Below are 19,172 nucleotides of genomic sequence, written 5' to 3'. Positions count from 1 at the left end.
TTAAACGTTTATAAAAATATAACGCTTGTAAAAATAATTATAGATTAAAAAATTACAATGGGAAGGAAGTTAAAGATTTTCTGGTACATTCAATTATTGTGCCAAATAAAAGTTACATTTTCATATATTTTTGTGTCGCATATAAAAATATAAAATATAAGAATTATAAAAGAAAATATACAAAGGTATACAATTATCCATCAATAACGTTATGATAATTATTGCATTTTTATGAAGTTCCACAAAACATTTAACATCAACAGGCATGGAGCAATTTCTCTATCTTTTATGGAGATAACGCCGCGCGAAAATTTATATTTCAGAAAAAAAATATGCGCACGATAAATCTCGCAGTTAAGTCGAGCCTCGTTTTCCCACGAGTTTAGTTGTTCGTAAAATATCTGACGAAATTTTTCTTGTGGTAATAAGAATAACAGCGCGAGAGATACTCGAGGAAGAAGGCCGTTATGATAAATGCACCTGGCGCAGGTGCCCCGATAAGAACAAACGACTTACGTAATAATTGTACTGCCGTATGCTCCGTTGAACGTGCAAAGAATCGTGTCTTCGCGTAATAGTAAAGTTTGAACAAGAAAGCGCGAAAGGTTTGCGCAAATAGTTCTTTCCTCACTTTCTTTAAAAGCGGAGAAAGAACGAGCTTTGGAAGATATGTACTTTCGTGCAATCTCAGAATGTTTTGTCCGCTGCAATTCTTATTACGGCGTACAAGCATTTTTATAATATTATTAATACGAATCAATAATTGATTTATTATGATTTAAATTTCTGTGATTTATCACGATTTAGATTTCTTCTTTGAATCCCGATTCATCGTCGTCTAATTGCTGTTATTCTAACGTTGTCTTTATCCAAATTTATTTTTAACTTTTTATATGTTGTTGAGTCTCATAATTTTCCGACGAAATATTCCTCGCGCTTCACTTACAGCGAGCTTATGTCGCATTTCCTGAAGAACGGAAATATATGATCTCTATTTCCGCAAAGTTAATTTAGCAGAAAGCTCTGTAGGATGCTTTCCGCGTTAATGCATACGAGTCGTCTGTCAACTTTAAATTATGATTGTGTAACATTTATTTTAACATTGCGCGATTCTGAATTAATTGAATATAATATTTAAATATTTATAGCCTGCTGTGTGAAGCAAGGTGTTGCGAGCATGCTGCAACACACGACAGATATAGATCTATAAGGAGGCTCTTGTTTGGTTTATCTTCCCATTAATGTGCGGATTGCCATTCTAGCAAGCATTTGCAGGAGTAGCGATTGTGATTATCAAGTAAATCCGAACGAACGGCAGAATGGCGGGAGGAAAAAAAATCTTATCGTGCATCCCTGAAGTCTGAGATTGCATTCTGCACGCGCGCCAGCAGGAAAACTTTCGTGGATTATTGTTGCTGTTACCGTTGCAAGAAAACTTTTATGCGTATGTGCAGAGCGAAGAAAATTCCGCGATAATGTTTATTGCAGCTGCGCAAATGAAGCTCGTAACAGGCGCTATGCACACAGCGGAGGAAAAAGGGGGATGGAGAGTAACACAGCGATAACGATACAGCGACACCGGCGATAAACGATAAAAGAAAATGACAATGGCAATTGAGAGACGGTGATAGAATCATATACAGGGAGAGTAATGACAACAGGAACGCGAGTGTGATAACAGTAACGATAGTCAATAAACGACAGCAATAAGGATTGATATAATTCGTGATATTTCGCGTGCCTCCGAGACTCGGCTTTAAAGGTAATAACAAGAGCTTCACGTTTTAAGCGGTGAAGAAATAAGGAAGCCTGGAGGAGAATCGATTTATTACGTAACTTGCGGCTCAGATATCCCAGCGGCTGCCATCGAGGCTTATGTACCATCCGTTTCGCCCGTTCGAAGTAGTTAGAGTATCGGGAAGGCGGTCGGAAGAGTTCAGGTATAAACAGGTTGCGAGTAAGTAGTAAACGTACGTATCGATCCCCACACGAGCCTCTTGATAATAGTGAAGAAAGGTGCCAGTGAGTAGACAGTAGTGGAATGGTAGTAGAGCTCTACAAAAAGGCGAAAAGTTTGACATACGAGCTTGCTTGAGAGATCGCTTGGAAGAAAAAAAAAATAGGTCGCTTAAAGAGTTCTTGTGAGACAGTAAAAGAAAAATGCGACACAATCAGAAGAAGAGAAAAAATAGAGAAAAAAAATTGTGGAATTAACGAGAGACTTAATATCGTTCAACTTGTATGTACTTGATCTTTTACTTGCCTCGTTAACGTTTTCTCACGATATTTCTCATTGTCTTTTCTTTTCCCCTCTTTTCACTCTTTCGTCTCTTTTTACGTTCTCTCACCCCGGGCTACTTTGCCGCCGGTTCGAATCATTCTTTCTCTCGCGCTTTCCCTTTCACATCGATTCCTCTCGTTTCAATCTCTCTCTCGTTCACTCACTACCTTTCTCTTTTCCTTGTATTTTATTTGTCTCTTTTGTGTTTCAACTTCTCACTCTCTCATTCTCCCAGTCATAATTCGCATTCACATATTTGCTATTCGCTTGTCTCGAATATCAACTATCTATTTTAAAAAACTACTTTATCTATATATGCTTTCACTCTCTTTCTTTCTCTCTCTCTCTCTCTCTCTCTCTCTCTCTCTCTCCCCCTCTCTCTTTCTTTCTCTCTCTCATACTCGCCCGACTGCAAAGAGACAAATGGCAAATGTAACATACTGCAAAGAAATTATAATTTCTCAAAACGAACTTGCAACTTGCTAAACAAAGATCACTAGTACGATCATGTGTGTTCGTGAGTTCGACAGAATTTTGGAAGTATGTGAGAGAAGTCAGTCGAATGCAATAAAATTGTTTTGTTCAGCTACTCTACCAGGCAACTTTCATTCACTATTACAATCGTTTTGTTCTGTACTTACTTAGTTTGTATGATGGTCGACAATATAAACCCCATCCGCGGTAAACACAGAGTGCTATTACCGAAAAAAATCTCTTTCGCACCCATCTCTCATCTTTCATTCTTTCTCTCTTTCTCTCTCTCTTTTTTTTTGTACGCCGCATTTTTAGCGCTTCTTCATTTCTTTTCTGGCACCGACTGTGTGGCGCCGAAAAATATTTGTACACTTCTCACGTTCTCGCCGAACGTCCGACCTTTCATTCTTTTTTTCTCTTTCTCCCGACTGACCACCGCAAAAAAGTACAAAACTCATCGAAAGTTTATTGGATATAATGGAATTATATTGTGTAGGAGCAGAGTATAGGATTATCAGTTATACTGGTCAAAATGGACCGATTTGTTTGAGACAGCTGTCTACATAATGTATAAGAAATATTAAAAGTTGCGTATGCATGATCTTCCGATCTTTTTTTCAATCAGTTTCTTACGTCGAGATTACAAAGGCGATTGCATCAAGATGCATACATAATTGACGCAATATTCCAAATCCTAGAACCGAAGAGAAACATCGACACACTTTCTTTTGCAAATGTACAAATTGCAACTCTGTATAAAAGATACATACTTTCGACAATTTCTATCAAACGTCGAATGTTTCTCTTTCTATCCCAGATACATGAAATACGAAATATATAATGTATTATTGCAATTGTTATCACTTTAACACACTTTAACACAATTCAAATCCTGCTCCGCAATTCGATGAACGAATCACGCGCGAAGGGATTTCCAGAATTGGAGATCCCTCCTTCGCTTTATTTTCTCCGTGCGAGAGGCGAGTGCTTAAACCTCGCGATGAAGCTCACTTAATCCCACGACGTGGGCCGCATCCCGAAGGAAATACGCGTGATTCCCTCGGCCGGGAGTCAAATGAAACCAAGCGAGAAAAGGTCTGCCTGTCGGCTGGTATATCTTGTCCGAAGGTATCGCATAAATCATTCAAAAACGCCTGGCCGCGCCCCGGAATAACGCCAAGGGCCGCCTCGTAAAGTATTAGGCTTCGCCGTTCTTATTGGCCGTCTTTATGGATGTTCCGGTTGCAACGGTACGAACGCGGCACAAAAGAACTACATAGGTGTGTATTACAATGTTAAATATAAATATACTATTAGAAATGAAGAGTGTAGCGCGCGGGTAAACGAGCTGAAATGAAAAGCAAACGATTAAATCATGATTTAACAAGCACAGGTGACGAACGCATAAAGAACGGGAGTTGATGGAGAACGGGGTGGTGTGGACAATGATAAACAAAATAAAATAACATATGATACTCTATTGGTGTGCATGCATACCGTAAAATTTTATTGACGCTTAAATTATATATATATTTTTAATTAATTACCAATCAACGTATATTAATTTTTATTCAATTACTCATTACTCATCTCGCTTCTTTCGCAAGTAAATACGCTGCCATGTCAAATTAGCACCTATGGATAAAATACTTGCGAAAATTCGGGAGATAGCTGCCAACAATCGCACAGTACGATAAATAGTCTTTTATGTGCTGATTACCGAGACAATACGCCTTTTGCGGTGTGCCGTAATTACAGAATAAAAACTTAATGGTAATGGCGAAAAATACAATACAAAATGATCATTTTGAAACATACAAATCAACACAGTTCGAGATGCAAAGCACATTGAACGCTTCCTGGTGCATTGCCGTGGGTGAATATTGATGTACATTGCCTTGAAAAATTTGACAAGATAAAATTGTCCCCACAACGAATATCGATAACAACGTATTTGAAATAAACCATAAATATTTTGCACAAATTCGCAATTAGCTAAAAATGAATATAAAAAACTGTGTACAAATAATCTAAAAAAATCAGTCATTGCGTATGTAAAATACCATTTGCATATCTAAAAAGAAAAAGGTAACGTAAGAGTAGCTGCTATAAAATATACTTGGTTTATAAATATGAGATGACGACAGACTTAACACAAATGGTCTACGTTCATGCAGGTTTATAAACATTTTTGCGGATTACCATAGCTCTAAAAGTACCAACACGATTCAATCTTTTATTATTCCATAAAAATGTGCTAAATTTATGCTTTGGTGTCTTGTAAAACAGTCGCACGAAAATGGCAAGTATTAAAATATCCTTTAACATTATGCCAAATTATTTTCTCCAAAGTTCACTCTGCCAATTTCACCAAACGACAAACTTGTGCGTGCGCGTGATAAAAAAAAGAGAAGAACAACATATAGAGAGACTGACAGGTTTATAAATTTTTGTGATTTCTAATACACAAAATGGAACACAATGTTTCATGCTCGTATTGTTCGACGACATTCACAAATGTATGGATGTCGTATTTAGTATATATGTATGAAATGCAAGGACGGTTACTTCACTTTTATGGACGGAATCTCGTTAGAAAATATGTATTCAGATGCGCACGTTACGTTCTGTTTAATCAACGAGAGAAATGTTAAATCCGCTCGTGATTTGCAAGCGCAGTGATCGAATACGGTTAGCTGAACCGAGAATGATTCGATTGCGCGTTACTTCGGCTGTGCACCGTCGACCGTCTCGAAGACACGCGAATCGCGGTGAAATTTAGCAGAGGCAAGAGCCTTGAGTCTACTGGTCCGATCAGAGTGACCTAATTAAAAACTTTCGGATTTGACGAGGTTGTGCTGATGCTTCAGGCCCTCGATCAAATCCATGTGCGGCGGCTCGGTCACATTAATCTTACGCTCGCGGAAATATTCCCGTCTCTGTTTGTGACTATCCACGATTGAGAAAGCCGTTACCGCCTCGGTGTCTCTATCTCTCGTAGCCTCGGCTCGGTCGTCCTGATCGCTCACCTGGACAATACTGTCTGGTATTGGCAGCGGCTTGGCCACGCCGATGCGAACGGTCCCCTTCGGGGCGCCTTTGAGGGCCTGCACGGCCTGGTCCAATGTTGCGTTCTCTAATCCGATGTCATTCACAAACAGAAGCCGATCGCCCGGTATTAACTGCCCGTCAACCTGTGCCACCCCGCCGGGCACGAGCGATCGTATTACTATCACAGTTTCGTTGGGGTTCATTGGATCCTAAAAGCGAAGACGAGCGGGAAAAGAAAACAGGTCGAACAGGTTACTGCAGATTCTCATCGAGATCGCGAAGAATCACGCGTGCTACGGAAAGACGATTCACACCTGATAATCCAAAATGGAGAACCCAAGGCCCCTCTCTCCTTTAACCAATTCGATAATTTGCGGTTCGGAACTCCACATCGCCAGACCGGTTAGCGGTTCCAACGAGCGCGACTTCATTTTATTTAGACTCGCGTCAGTCACCGTGGCCGTGGTCGTCGTCGAAGCCAAGGAACCGTCCGACTTTGCTTTCACAAGGCGATCCATCGTGGGCAACAAGTTTTGCAGAGACCCACCGAGGATGCTCTACGAGATAACATAGATTTTCGCGCTGGTTCTTAAAGCGCGATGTCGCGGCCACTCCGTATACTCACTCTAGTCTGGAAAGCGGCCTGATGTTGAGCGGTGTCGATAGGACAAAGTGGATCTTGCGAGGCGATGTTTCTTCCGCAAACCATGCGAACGTGTATAGGCAACTCTTTCAGCACGCTAACCACTTCCATATGATTGATGCCCAATAAACGGTAGCCGTTTACCTTCAAGAGAGCACGGTATCGATTTCAGACACGTTGCTCGTGAAAGTAGAGCATTTTTATCGAGCACTTTAGAAGGGAGGATACTATACGAGTTAAAGCTTCGCTAAAAAGATATGGAAATTCGATAACCTCTAGCAATTCGTCACCGGAGCGCAGGGTGCCGTTTTGTCCGACGGGGCCCTCCGGCAGGATCGAACGTATATAATGATGAGGCCTTACTTCCTGACCGTTCTCCACGTCGACCGTCCCCTCTAAGCTAATCCCGAGACCGCTACCTTCGGCGAACTTCTTCAGCTGTGCGACCTATTTGGACAAAAAAGAAACGAAAGAGACATCCTTTCTCTGCTCGCTCTTATTTTACGACGAGATTACGGTCCTTACCACTATCTCAGTATCGGGTCCGACAATTTTCTGCCATTTCGCTTTGATCGCCGCGCGAATTTGAGGCGTAAGCTCGCTTGATGGATCGCTCAATAAAGCTTCAACGTTGGTCGCCTCGTCGTGCTCATCAGACGTCCTTAAACGTTCTCCTTCCTGCAGAACCGCGCTGTCCACGGTAGTATGGGATTCACCTTCCGCCTCTATTTCAGTGGTGGTCTCTCCATCCTGGAAAAATACGCAAATATAGATGCAATGCTTTCGGCAACGCGCAAAAAATAAATATACTAAAGTTTTATATTAATTATTTCAATAATTAATAACTCCAGTAACGCGAAAATATAATTAAAATGTATAATTTTGAAGTTTATAATTAGCAAATTTCCGATACGCAGATGATGAGTTAAATATGAGTAAATATATAAAACTATAACACACATGATGGCGAAGCAATATTTAATTAATGCAAAAATACATTTCACTTTTTTTAATCAAGTTTATTTATTTGTTAAATGGCTACGATCAATTGTTAATTAAACGTACCGCGCTCATGGGGAAACTAGGTAGGCTCGTTATTGATGGTGAACTGGGTTGAGGTAATCTCAACTCGCTTGCGGCGATCGCTTGCTGAAGCTGCTCGAACTTTGGTCCACGAAGGTATCGCTCCAAGCAGAGGGTCACCGTTTGCCCTGTGCGCCTTAACACTTCAACGGCCTCATGATTAGTGTAGCCCTGCAGGGAGTGCCCGTCGACCTCCACTATTCGGTCATTAATCTGGATCTTATTGCTCAAGTCGGCCGCGCTACCCTCGCTAATGCTCTTAACGAAGATTCCAGAGAGTTCCTCTGCAAGAGAGAATCGAAAATTTTCATTCAGTTCGCCAAGAGTGTCATCCGACCGATTTTGCCCGCATAAACAGCGGTATCGCGACTTGCCCGCATACTTCGAATGCACAATTCTTTATAGCTACTTTGGCATGCTTTTAAAACGTCAAAAACACTCGACGGACATTAATCTCCGTGGTGCCGGGCTTCCTTACCTTTTTCGCAAACATATCCAGCGATAGTGATCCCGAGGCCGTAAGCGTCCTTCGTGAGATCGACCTCGAAACGCTCCATCTCTGGCAGTGAATTAATGTCGAGGGGCTCCATGGTGAGCACCGGGAGATCCTGGAGCTGCACCGGAAGTGGCACCGCCGGTATAACTGGCATCGCTCCAATTGGCATTGGGTTGCGTACCACGTCCATGATGAGACCGGGTCTTGCCTTGTGAAGGGAGAGAAACATTCCTTTACGTGTCGCGGTTCTTCGATAACGAGAATATGACACCGCGTGTCGCGTGGAAAAGGAGAGTTCAAAGTGGGTCGCGCGTCGCGAACGCGAAAAGAGATACGATTCGCCGTCTCCGGCGCCGACACTCACGTGCATTTCAATGTCGGACTCCTGCGAGTACATGTAGCCGTTGTCATAGCTGGCATCGCCCCTCTGCACGTGTCGCATGTTGTAGCTCTCTGGCACGCTGTGCACCAGATGTCTGTCCAGCTCGTCCGGGTCCCCCAGGATTTTCGTTGGTACGATCGGGGCGTGACTTCCGAGTGCCTGCAAGTACCCGGGGAACGAGAAATTTTATGCGTTCCATCGCCTACGGCCTCCGCCCTTCCCAACCCTCGGATTTATAGAAACGAGCGCGCGTTTCTATGTCGCGCGACGGGCGTGTTTTCCGGAATTTTGAATTTCCAACCGTGTGGAAATTTCAATCTATCCGAGTAAATAAAAATGTTAACCACGCCCAGCTTTCCCGGTGAACCTCGCAGAATTTCTCGCAAAGGTTACGCCGAATTGTGCGTGGAATAACAATTACGCGCTTGCACGCGGTCGCCGAGCTGCATACCGCGTTGGATTTATTTTACTCTTTTAACTAAAAGCAAACCTCATTGAGAAGAATGAGTAAAAAAGATGATAATGTTTGCTATCGGACTGAAAAAGATATCGTTTCCGACTATTTTTACGGTCAATTGAAAATTAAAGGATCGTGCGATCCTGACGTCCGAAACACGCCACTGGTTCGTAAAGTATAATTTTTTATGTTCTTCCTTTTTTATGCTTACAGGTGTCGGAGATTATGTCACAATGGATTTTATCTCGATTTGCAACACTCGTGACAAGGCTCGAGGGAATTTCATGGTGCCTCTCAACAAGTGATATTTACAACCCTTTCGGAAAAAAATATTCAACGGAAGGATTCCTGTTCCGTGGCAGAGCCAGGTCGCCGATTGTTTAATATGCGCGCGAGGAACGACAGCCGGAATTATACGCGGAGCTGGAATACAAATATCGATCAAACGCGATAAAAATTGAAAGCCTACGAGGGAAAACCAGGAAAAATCATTTCGGAACGTTGCAGAAAAGGTAAGTACGCTTCCACGTTTTTCTTTCTCTCTCTTTCTTTTTTTTTGCATTTACTTGACCTCACCGAATAATGAAGATACTTTGTTTCCGTGAGCCGTGCCCACGTTACACGTTGAATTATTACAGAAGCCGGACAACAATGTCCGATAGTTAATTTATTTAAAGGCCGTGAAGTCATTTTGCTATTTCGCTATAACGCGACCGTTATTTACGCGACTCTTCGCTGAAACACGATGAACAACTCATTTGTAGCGAAAGATAAACTCGGCTCGCCGGCGGCTGCTGTCGCTGGGATTCTCAACTTTAATCCCGAGGCGAAGTAATTTCCATCTTCCGCGATTTCGAGCGTATGAGAAATTCCGGAGTCCGTTCTGCTCTATAATAGAACCCCGTCACCTCGTGAAATACCTCATGCACTATTCATAATCCCCGAATTACAGTCGGTCCTCGACCACCGCGACCCTGTATAATTGCTTCGCGAATCGCGCGCTCTTCTTCGCGGCCAACACCCGCCCCGCTCCCGAGAACTTTAGCGAAAATCGCGGGATATTCGTGGACGCGGTTATCCGGCGATATCGATCGCGTTGCAGTCGACAGATCAAATGTAATGCATCGTTCTAATGGCTCGCAGTGAAATTTCGTGCGTGAAGCTCCGGCCTGAAACCCCGCTCGCGATAGTCAATAAGGATGCCCCGACAATGATGTACGCGGGCCGTACCCCGTACCATCAATCTTCAAACCCGACGGACACATCCTAAGCCCTCGCATCGGAATCTAATGGCTCACATCGCGCACCTAACTCGGCTACTTTAAATATGTACCTTTGCGGAACGCAGACATGCTTCGCCTTCTAATTTGTGCAGCCAAACAAATGGACCGAATTTTAAACATTATCCGAGGATAATGTTCCTCGCTTCTTACGCAATTCTTACGGAAAGAGAATTGCAGCTTGTTTTAAAAATGTATTAGGTAGAAGTTACCAGCGAATAATAGTAATTGCACGCCGCTGGAGTCAGGAAGGAAATACTATCTATTGGATTTCGTGCGCGCAAAATAAAACAAGAAATTTTATCTTCTTCTCAAAGAAAAATAGGATAGATAAAAATTAAATATAGCAAGTCTACATTTTCAATTATAATTTTATCAGGTTTCGATATATTCTAGTTACTTGTATTTCCGAATGTTCAAGAAGAAAGGTAGCAAACAAGAGAAGCTCATTAGAGACAATGTAATCGACGGATTATTGAAGCTATTCCGCAACACTTGACCTCTCGAGTGCTCGGAACAAATAAAGGGCAAAGCGATATCGCCCGTAATTAATCGCGATCGCAAACGCGAAATTGCGGAAGTGAAGATACCTGATAATCCGGAGAAGTCGGCTCCACAGGTCGCGCGACGACCAGTCGCACGTGGGTGCCGGATTGTCGTAAAACCGCGGCAACTTGTTCGCTTCCCATCCCACGGAGATTGACATCGCCGATCTGCAATATGTGGTCCCCGCTCTGGAGTCGATTATCCTGCGGGCAAACAATGCGAGGAGAAGCGTTTAATTTCCGCGGCTGTTGTCCGGAGGGCAAACGTTGACGTTCCGGATCATTCTCGCCACCGCGCTTCTCATTTCCTCGTCCGTTTCCAAGCAGCTCGGGATCATGCACGTTTGATGCAAAACTCCGATCTATCTCCGATAGGTACTCTGTATCGTGTGCGCGTTACAGACCTCCCGCGTGCGAGTTATAATAAAGCGCGAAAGTTCGAGGGAAAAGAATAAGAGTGCACGCGACGCGGCCGTATGATTAAGTGGGCAACTTATCAAAAGTTAAACCTATGATTAACGACGAGATTTACTTGTTAAGAGTCAGGTCTACGATAAAAGTAATATAACGAATTATCGAGAAAGCGATATATAACCCATATTGATAATAACACACGTGCGTAAACTTTACGCACAATTATTATGTCGTAAATGTCGCTAAAAATATCTTGCTTCTACTATTTTGCTTCTACAAAGAATTTAGATGCTTCCAATGGGAGGGAATTATTAGCTTTCGATTTACTTACGCGATCGGCAACGCCTCCTGGAAGAATGGTTTTGACGACGACGCCGGTGCTACGTCCGCCGATAATGCCGAATCCAAGACCGCTGCCATCGTTGATGAGATTTATCACTTCAACTTGAGCCCATTCCGTATTCAACTGCGAGCAAAAAGAACACGAAAACATCTTAGAGTCCCGCCCTTCGTTACGAAACTTTAATAATATTATCGATCACCTCCTCCCCCCGAATGAATTCGGGTGACGTAAAATCAAACTCCGAAAAAATACCACATTTTCATTAAACTTTTATTGCGATGAATTATTAAACAACGAATTTGTTGACGGAAAAAATTGCGAAAAATATAAATTTTTTCTTTCCCTACTTCTTAATTTTAACTTTGAATGGTTTAATATCACCTTAGAAGTATGATTGTCTCTTACTCAATCTGATTTGTTTGGGATTTAGTTACCACGTTGCGGCAAGATTTTATCTTTATTAAGGTGTTACTTTTAAAACAGCACGCGAAATACAAATAAATTCCATAATATAACTTCGGAGTCATTTCTCCGTAAATATATTTTTTGCGGGTATCCTATACCCTTTCTACGCGTTTTTAACTTTGTAAATATACAAAAAGAAAATTTTTCAACGACAGCTCATACTGGATAAAGACTGGGTTAATGAGAACAAAGTAAGATGGCAGGAAATAAGAGTAATGATAGCGCGTAGCATCTGCTCCACCGTGGCATACGTTAACGAATTTAACGAAACGAACAAGGTTACTTGGGATTTTCAGTAACGATGAAGGATTCGGTTTGTCACGTCGATATCTCACGTCAGCTGCAAAATGCTGACGTGGCTAAGACGATATTTCTTCACGTGTAAAAATACTTTGAAACTTTTCGAAATATTACGATCTTTATGGTTATATTTCTTAGTTTAAAAATTATTGGAACTATAATTACAATGGTAAAAAATTGCTAAACATAATTAGAATAAAAACAGATATAGAATAATTATAATAAATGGCGCAATTAACGTTTTCGAGTGACCACATAAATATAATAAGTAAATCGTAAAACCAATACACTACTACGTTTCTAATTAATGACTTGCATTCTGCCTAAAATCAATAAAATAACAAGCAGAAGCGACGTATTAATCTCTGCCCGTAACATATTAGATCATTAAATTTGATTGGTTCTCCAGAGTTTGCTTCGTTATCGTCCACGCGGCTACAATTAACGAGCTGTTTAATATTAACGTTCCGATTTCCGATAGCTCTTACAGGCGCGCTTACAATGGCCCGTAATTTCCGGGGAATTGCAGCCAAGATTTTCGATCAATTTTTCATCGTTTACCTCCGTGGGTATCCCGTGGGTATTGCGATATTGTAAAAAAAAAGTTAATGAAATTTAATTGCCAGAATCTCTGCTTTACTTGATAAAGCACTCAGTTTGGAGCGCGATATTACCCTCTCCCTCTTCCTGTTTATTGTGCGAGATAATCCTTTCATTTCCGGACGCTCAGAAATATGCGAAGAGACAGAGTCGCAAGTGGTAGACGGGGTTACTATCGGAAGAAAAGTTTTGAAATTTGCCGGCTCGAGTGCATTTCAATCAGACAATTGGACGGATTTAATTAAAGCATTTTTACCGGTGCGGCGGTTGCACCCAGTTGTCCTTCAGATTAAGGAGGAGAACGCGAAGTTGTTGGTTCGTTAAAACGCGAATCGCGATGAATTTTTTATGATCCGGTAATTGACCTCATGCAAACACAAGGACCGCCGCGCGCCATATGGAGCTGCGAGAGAGCGGCGCGGCGACGCGACGCAACCGCGGGATGTTCCCTCGGATCCCAGAGCTTCCGGCGCACCCGCGGACCGGAACGAAAGCCGGGTCGAGAAACGGAGAGACAGAGGGACAAGGCCGGGAGTGATTTACATTGCGGGTGTCGTGCAAACGCGTGCCCGTGGCGTGTCCGCGCGCGTTGTATGTGTGTACACACGTGCAATGGGCGCGTACTCCTACACCGATGAAAGATTAAACACACGCGGCCGGACGCGTGCGTTTACCGGATCGCGAAGCTGGAAACTCGTACGGGCGAGACGCTCCGGACTCGAGTCACGTCAGGATCGTTAAAGACCTGCTGGCAGGATACTCTCCGAACTTCGTATATCCGATAATCGTTTCCTCGCGGACCGAAATTAGTTTTGGGATAAGTAGTAAAGCTCCGTTGGAAGCTCCGTTTCTGACGTAGCGACGAGAGTACTTTTCCTTGTCACAAATGCAGAAGAAGAAACCGATAATCAATCGCGGTTAATGCTGAATGTATTACGATGTCAGTCTTTCCATTCTTTTGAAAGAGACAACATTAACTGCACAATAATATTTCGTACTTTAAACCAATTTAGAACAGTTACCGCGATTTCCTCTATGTTCATTCAGTATAATTTTAAAGTAGGTGGGTCAATTATATATATTTTCTCTTATTCTAAATATTAAATATAGTTTTAGGCTGTGACGAAGATATTTAATAAAAATACTATTCCGTATAATTTTAAAATGTGGAGAGTCAGTTATATATTATATATTCTTCTTTATCATAGACATACATATTTTTAGAATATAATAAGGATATTTCATAAAAATACAAGATTGATGAACTAATAAGATACAGAAGTTTCACACATTTCTAGCTTAAATTACACGTTAAATGTAACTATTAATGACGTACAAGACAACTTTGTTATTGGAACCGATAAAGTAATTGATAAAACATTAAAGGTATTACAAAACAATTTAATATCTCCTGTACCAGGAATTGGAAAAGACTGGAAAAATATACCGTATTATAATACCTCGGTAGCGCGCTGTAATGTAATCGATAATAAAGTTTGTACAATTGATCACGTCGAGTTCTATTGCCAATGCCGGAAGCCCTCATCCGTAATCCTATTCTTATCTCAATGTCATGAGAAAATCATCGACCTCCCGTCAATCGAGTATGACATTTGCTTAATGGCAATAGGAAAATAAATGTACAGACAGATATGCGCGATCGAATGTTTTCAGAATTTTCTGACATAAATAAACAGTAAATCTTTGATATTCACGATTCTCTCTTCAATAATGACATATGACACTCGATTGTAAGGCTTAGTTATAAATTTTTTATGTCTTTTACGAACTAATAAATAGTAGAAATCACTCTCGTAAATCCTATCAATGTATTTTCTGTAATTGTCGCGATTTTCCTTCATAAGGCAGAATCAAACAACGATTAATACTGAGCTATACTCGATTTCAATGTCTGAAACTTTGATTTGCACTAAATTCCAATTAAATTCTCGTTACTTCTTTTTATATATAACGGGCGCTCTCACGAACTGCCCGACGTACCGTGTGTAAACTTTGAGCAGCGGTGAAAAAGCGTTAATTCGCAAAAACCGTTCCACTTTCGTCGGATAAAATTGATTACGGGGCAACGCTGAAAGCGCAGGAAGAGCACGTGGGATCATAGATCTAATACGAGCTCGGGAAGTGTCAATTTGTTACGATTAAATGTTCCATCGAAATAGCATCGCCGCGGGGATAAACGATTCTACGGTATCTCGCCGGTAATGGACGATAAATTTTGAAGATCACGCAAACTTTGCCCGCAGTGAGAGAGAGAGAGAAAGAGAGAGAGAGAGCCGGCATTGCCCCGGAGGGCGTCAGCAAAACTCTTTACCGATAATTCTATTTCCGTCGCAGGCGTCCGCCGCCGCTTGTTCCTATTATCGCGCCCGAAGACAGGTGGAGGTAGGAGGAGGGCAGAAGCGGGGAAGAGCGAACGGGCGCCCAATTTATCTACGATTGAAAAAAAAAAGAAAACGACTCGATTCAGATATATCGAATGTCGAAGAATCAAGAAAAATGGCTACGGCGAACGTTCAGACGGCCAATCGAAAACTCTCTCGAATAAAAACTGCGCATATAACTATTTAAAATTACTTTTTGAAATATATTCAGTAAGTACGCTCGCAATAACACGCTAAAATATTACTTTAATTACTCGTAATGATTTATAAGTGCAGCAACGTATATTAACAACGTAAATATAAATAATATTTTTACCGTACCGTTAAAAATATCGCTTATCAGCTAAAATAAATAATATTTTCGTTAATAAAATTATTGGATGTCAGGAAAAGTTAAGAGTCTCTCTACAGCGATATATATCCATTAGGGTCTCTAATTAAATTTCTACCACTGGAGGAAACGGGAAACCCGCGAATAGAAAGAATATCCTCCCTTAAATACGGCACAAAATTAATAACAACATTTCGTCGAAAAATACTCCTCAATGTCCGCGACATCCGACATCGCAAATACAAGATAAATATTATCGGTGGGACTATTGCCTCAAGATCCTGGCGAGGCTGTACCAATAATTCTATTTCTGTCGTAGCCGGTGTTCCTATTATCGCGGCAAAAGGCAGGAAAATGATAAAAAAGGAGGAATGTGCTGTGGAAGGGTGTCCAAATGAGGGCAATTATGCCGGGGCTATCGATCGGGATTTTATCGGCACCACTTTGAGCGGCTCCGACGCAAATATTTCTTTCGGGATGAAGCACCCTCGAGTTCGAGGGAGAGAGAAAGACGCGGGAGTTTGTCGGTATAAGATGATCTCGGGCCTGAAAGCCCGGCTATGAGCTACACGATAAAAGAAGAAGGCTGTCGAGAGAGGAGCGCGCTTATTAAGAGCCAATGAAGAACATCCTTTTACGTGGAGAAATATTCAGCACAATATAGTCTCTACCGAGAGAAAAGATCCGGGTAGCTTTCGATCGAGCGAAAAAGAGGAGAAAAAAACAAAAGAAAAAAGCACCATTGAAATGAAAAATGATCACGCAAAAAAATATCAGTATAATTGTACCCGCGTTGATTATAAATGAGAAATTGCTGGACGAGAATTTTCTTTTTTTTTATATATAACTTCTACTTTAGTTTACTGTACTCTGAGACGTCTGAAATATCTTCGATTAAATTTTTGATTAAACGAACGTTGAGTACGCAACTGATGATCGTTTTACGGTTCGATCAGCAACGCTGGCACGTATCGTCAATGCTGTAAAATTACAGATCTATAAGATAGTCGCTAATTATGGCATTATAAACAACGCGTCATACGAAGCTCTCTAAAAAAAGAAAAAGGCGTCCTGAGGAACGCGGGTTGAGGTTGGAGAGGAGGAGAGGAAAAAAAAGGGCGGCGACTCACCACCATGTCAGAGCCACTCTTGGAGGCGTCGCTGACGGCGGAGGGGCTCCTTTCGATAACGAGGCCTCCAGGTACCGGTGTCGGGGTCGGCGTAGGTGTTGGCGTATTCGTGGGCGTCGGTGTCGCCGCCGAAGTGGTGCTGGTCGGTTGGCTTGACTTCGGAGTCGGTCCCGGTGTAACGACGGTGGACGATGCTGACACCGATTGATCCTTGTCGGAGCTTGTCTGGTTGTTCCCAGCAACGGCACCGCCGCCGCCGCCGACGATGGACGACGCTGCTCCTGCGGCCGCTGTCGAACTCGAACCACCGGACAATTCATCCGTTGGCAAAGAGCTCCCAACGTCTGTCAATAGCAAGTACAGACCGTTCCGTCCGTTATTTAACCATTTCGAGCACGACGTCACTCGCGTCGACGGCACTCCAATGAGGAGTAATGGTAACTGATAAACTGCAGCTTCTCAGAAAAGTTACTTAAAAGTTACTATAAAGATTTACTCTCTTTCCGAAAAATTTTCAAGTACCAACCAGAACGTAAATAAAATATTGAATAAAAAACTATGTAGATTTTAGAGTCACCATATTTTTCTCGGGCATGAAATGACTCGAGATAATTTATTAATGGGCGAAGAACTCCTAGAAGTCTAATCGACAAGTTTCTGCTATCACTTAACCTTTTTAATAATTAACTTTTTTATGGAAGTTTTGGTTTCAGCACATAAATTTCCAGAACTTAATGAATAAGAAAATAAGCGAGACTAACGCTGAAAGAATTAATATGTTGAATGACAAGTTTCGATCAACTTTGCGAAATTGTTAACATATTTATGAAATTCGATTGGATAAAGTAATAAAAGTTAACATCGGTGAAAAGCGTTGCTTCCACGAAGCAACTGCGTTATTCGCACCATGTACACGCATGGACAATCCAGCACGAGTTTGCTATTCCATATGCAACAACCGGGCCAGCAAAAAGTTAACGAAACTAATTTAACTCTTCACGGCGCGAGGAATTCAACGAAAATAAACATTTATGCTGCCATGGACAATGTTGCATCGCCGAGGGCGTATTATAATAGTCCTGGACTACTGTCGTTCTTGTTACATGCAAGAGGCAACGTTCGTTACTTTCGTGCAAATTGCGAAATTGCAAGGACGAGGTTGTGCCTTGATGAAGAGAAACAAATTTTACGGAATCCAAATGCAAACGATGTTGTTAAGGATTATCTAAATATCCTTGAAATTAATCTATTACACTCGAGGTTACAACAATCGTGTTACGCGATATCATCTTCTTTGCAAATCGAACGCGAAGGATCTCATTTCCCAGTGTAAGCGGATTCCGTTTAATTACGCGGGTTGTAATTACCTTGGGCGCTTCTTGCTACGACTAGCTCAACCAGACCACGGGCCTTCTGAAGAATCGAGATCGCCTGCTCATGGGAGATGTTGGAGTCTAAGGGCTGCCCATCGATCGCCAATATTTGATCTCCCTCTAACAGACGACCGTCGCTGAAACAAAAATGCTTTAATTCGGTATGTGTTGTACGAGATAAAAACGCAAAACTAGCAACGATACTCGATTGTCACTCGTGAAGATGAGTATCAAGACAAATAAAACAGACTGCTGAGTGAATAGTGAATTTTGCATTCAGGCGACAGGCGACGAAATGGCGCGCGCATTACGTGGGGGCAATATTGTTTGCCATTGACATTTCCGGTCGTTCGTGCGCGCGAACGTTCGCTTTATGCATTTCGAATCGGGTCAGCTAAATAATCATGAGGCGATCAATAATCAACTTATCTAATAACGCGATATGAATACCCGCTATGCAAATACACGCGGCTCGCTCGGACCCGTTATATAATTAGATTGTTTCACGGGGGAGAAAAGTGGTCGTCGACCGCACGATTATCAGATCGCTGCGATTTTTATCCGCTCCGGAGAGGAAAAAGAGAGAGAGAGAGAGAGAGAGAGAGAGAGAGAGAGAGAGAGAGAGAGAGACAGAGAGAGAGAGAGAGCTTCGACGCGCTCGTAATCTCCCTGCCGTTTGCCTTATCGCAGCGATCGCGATGTAATTAGTTCACGCTCGTTTTAAGACTTTTTAACGATGCGGACGGCGCGTTAAACTTCCAATCCCGATTTATGTACGGCTGATATTAAATAGAAATCTCGGAGCCCCTCGCGAGCGATACCACGGACGGGAAGCTGCGCACAGGAGATACCTAGAATTTTATCCCGTTATCTCGTGTATTTACATACCGAGCACGGATTATCGTACTTGTAACACCGCCGCACCGGCACCTCACGAGACTAGTTGTCGCGTACAATGGGCTTATTCTGTAATTCTTAACGACAGTTTTGTTATCGTTATATTCTCGTTGCGCAGCTCTTTTATACCATATATAATATCTGCGCGCAACGCAAATATAACGATAACGAAACTGTCGTTAAGAGTTACAGAATAGGCCCACAGGACAAGATGATGCGCCGATA

The 19,172-nt window shown here is 42.1% G+C and overlaps 1 protein-coding gene across 4 annotated transcripts in view; it reads right to left on the bottom strand.

Annotated features, from left to right (window-relative positions):
* LOC139819326 (multiple PDZ domain protein) overlaps positions 1-19,172 on the bottom strand; it is a 92,183-nt gene that overhangs the window by 30,042 nt on the left and 42,969 nt on the right. For all 4 annotated transcript variants that reach the window (XM_071788570.1, XM_071788572.1, XM_071788571.1 and 1 more), the window contains 12 exons: positions 18,045-18,187; positions 16,678-17,021; positions 11,438-11,572; positions 10,738-10,896; positions 8,393-8,569; positions 8,011-8,236; positions 7,515-7,816; positions 6,975-7,199; positions 6,723-6,896; positions 6,432-6,593; positions 6,121-6,363; positions 5,785-6,015 (listed from right to left, as the gene is read on the bottom strand). In XM_071788570.1, the coding sequence (XP_071644671.1) occupies positions 5,785-6,015; positions 6,121-6,363; positions 6,432-6,593; positions 6,723-6,896; positions 6,975-7,199; positions 7,515-7,816; positions 8,011-8,236; positions 8,393-8,569; positions 10,738-10,896; positions 11,438-11,572; positions 16,678-17,021; positions 18,045-18,187 (2,521 nt within the window). The remainder of the gene's footprint in view (positions 1-5,784; positions 6,016-6,120; positions 6,364-6,431; positions 6,594-6,722; positions 6,897-6,974; positions 7,200-7,514; positions 7,817-8,010; positions 8,237-8,392; positions 8,570-10,737; positions 10,897-11,437; positions 11,573-16,677; positions 17,022-18,044; positions 18,188-19,172) is intronic.

Source organism: Temnothorax longispinosus, chromosome 9 (genome assembly GCF_030848805.1).
Source record: "Temnothorax longispinosus isolate EJ_2023e chromosome 9, Tlon_JGU_v1, whole genome shotgun sequence".
NCBI lineage: Eukaryota > Metazoa > Arthropoda > Insecta > Hymenoptera > Formicidae > Temnothorax > Temnothorax longispinosus.
Note: the sequence above shows the minus strand (reverse complement) of the source record. Positions and strands in the feature narration are given on the sequence as shown.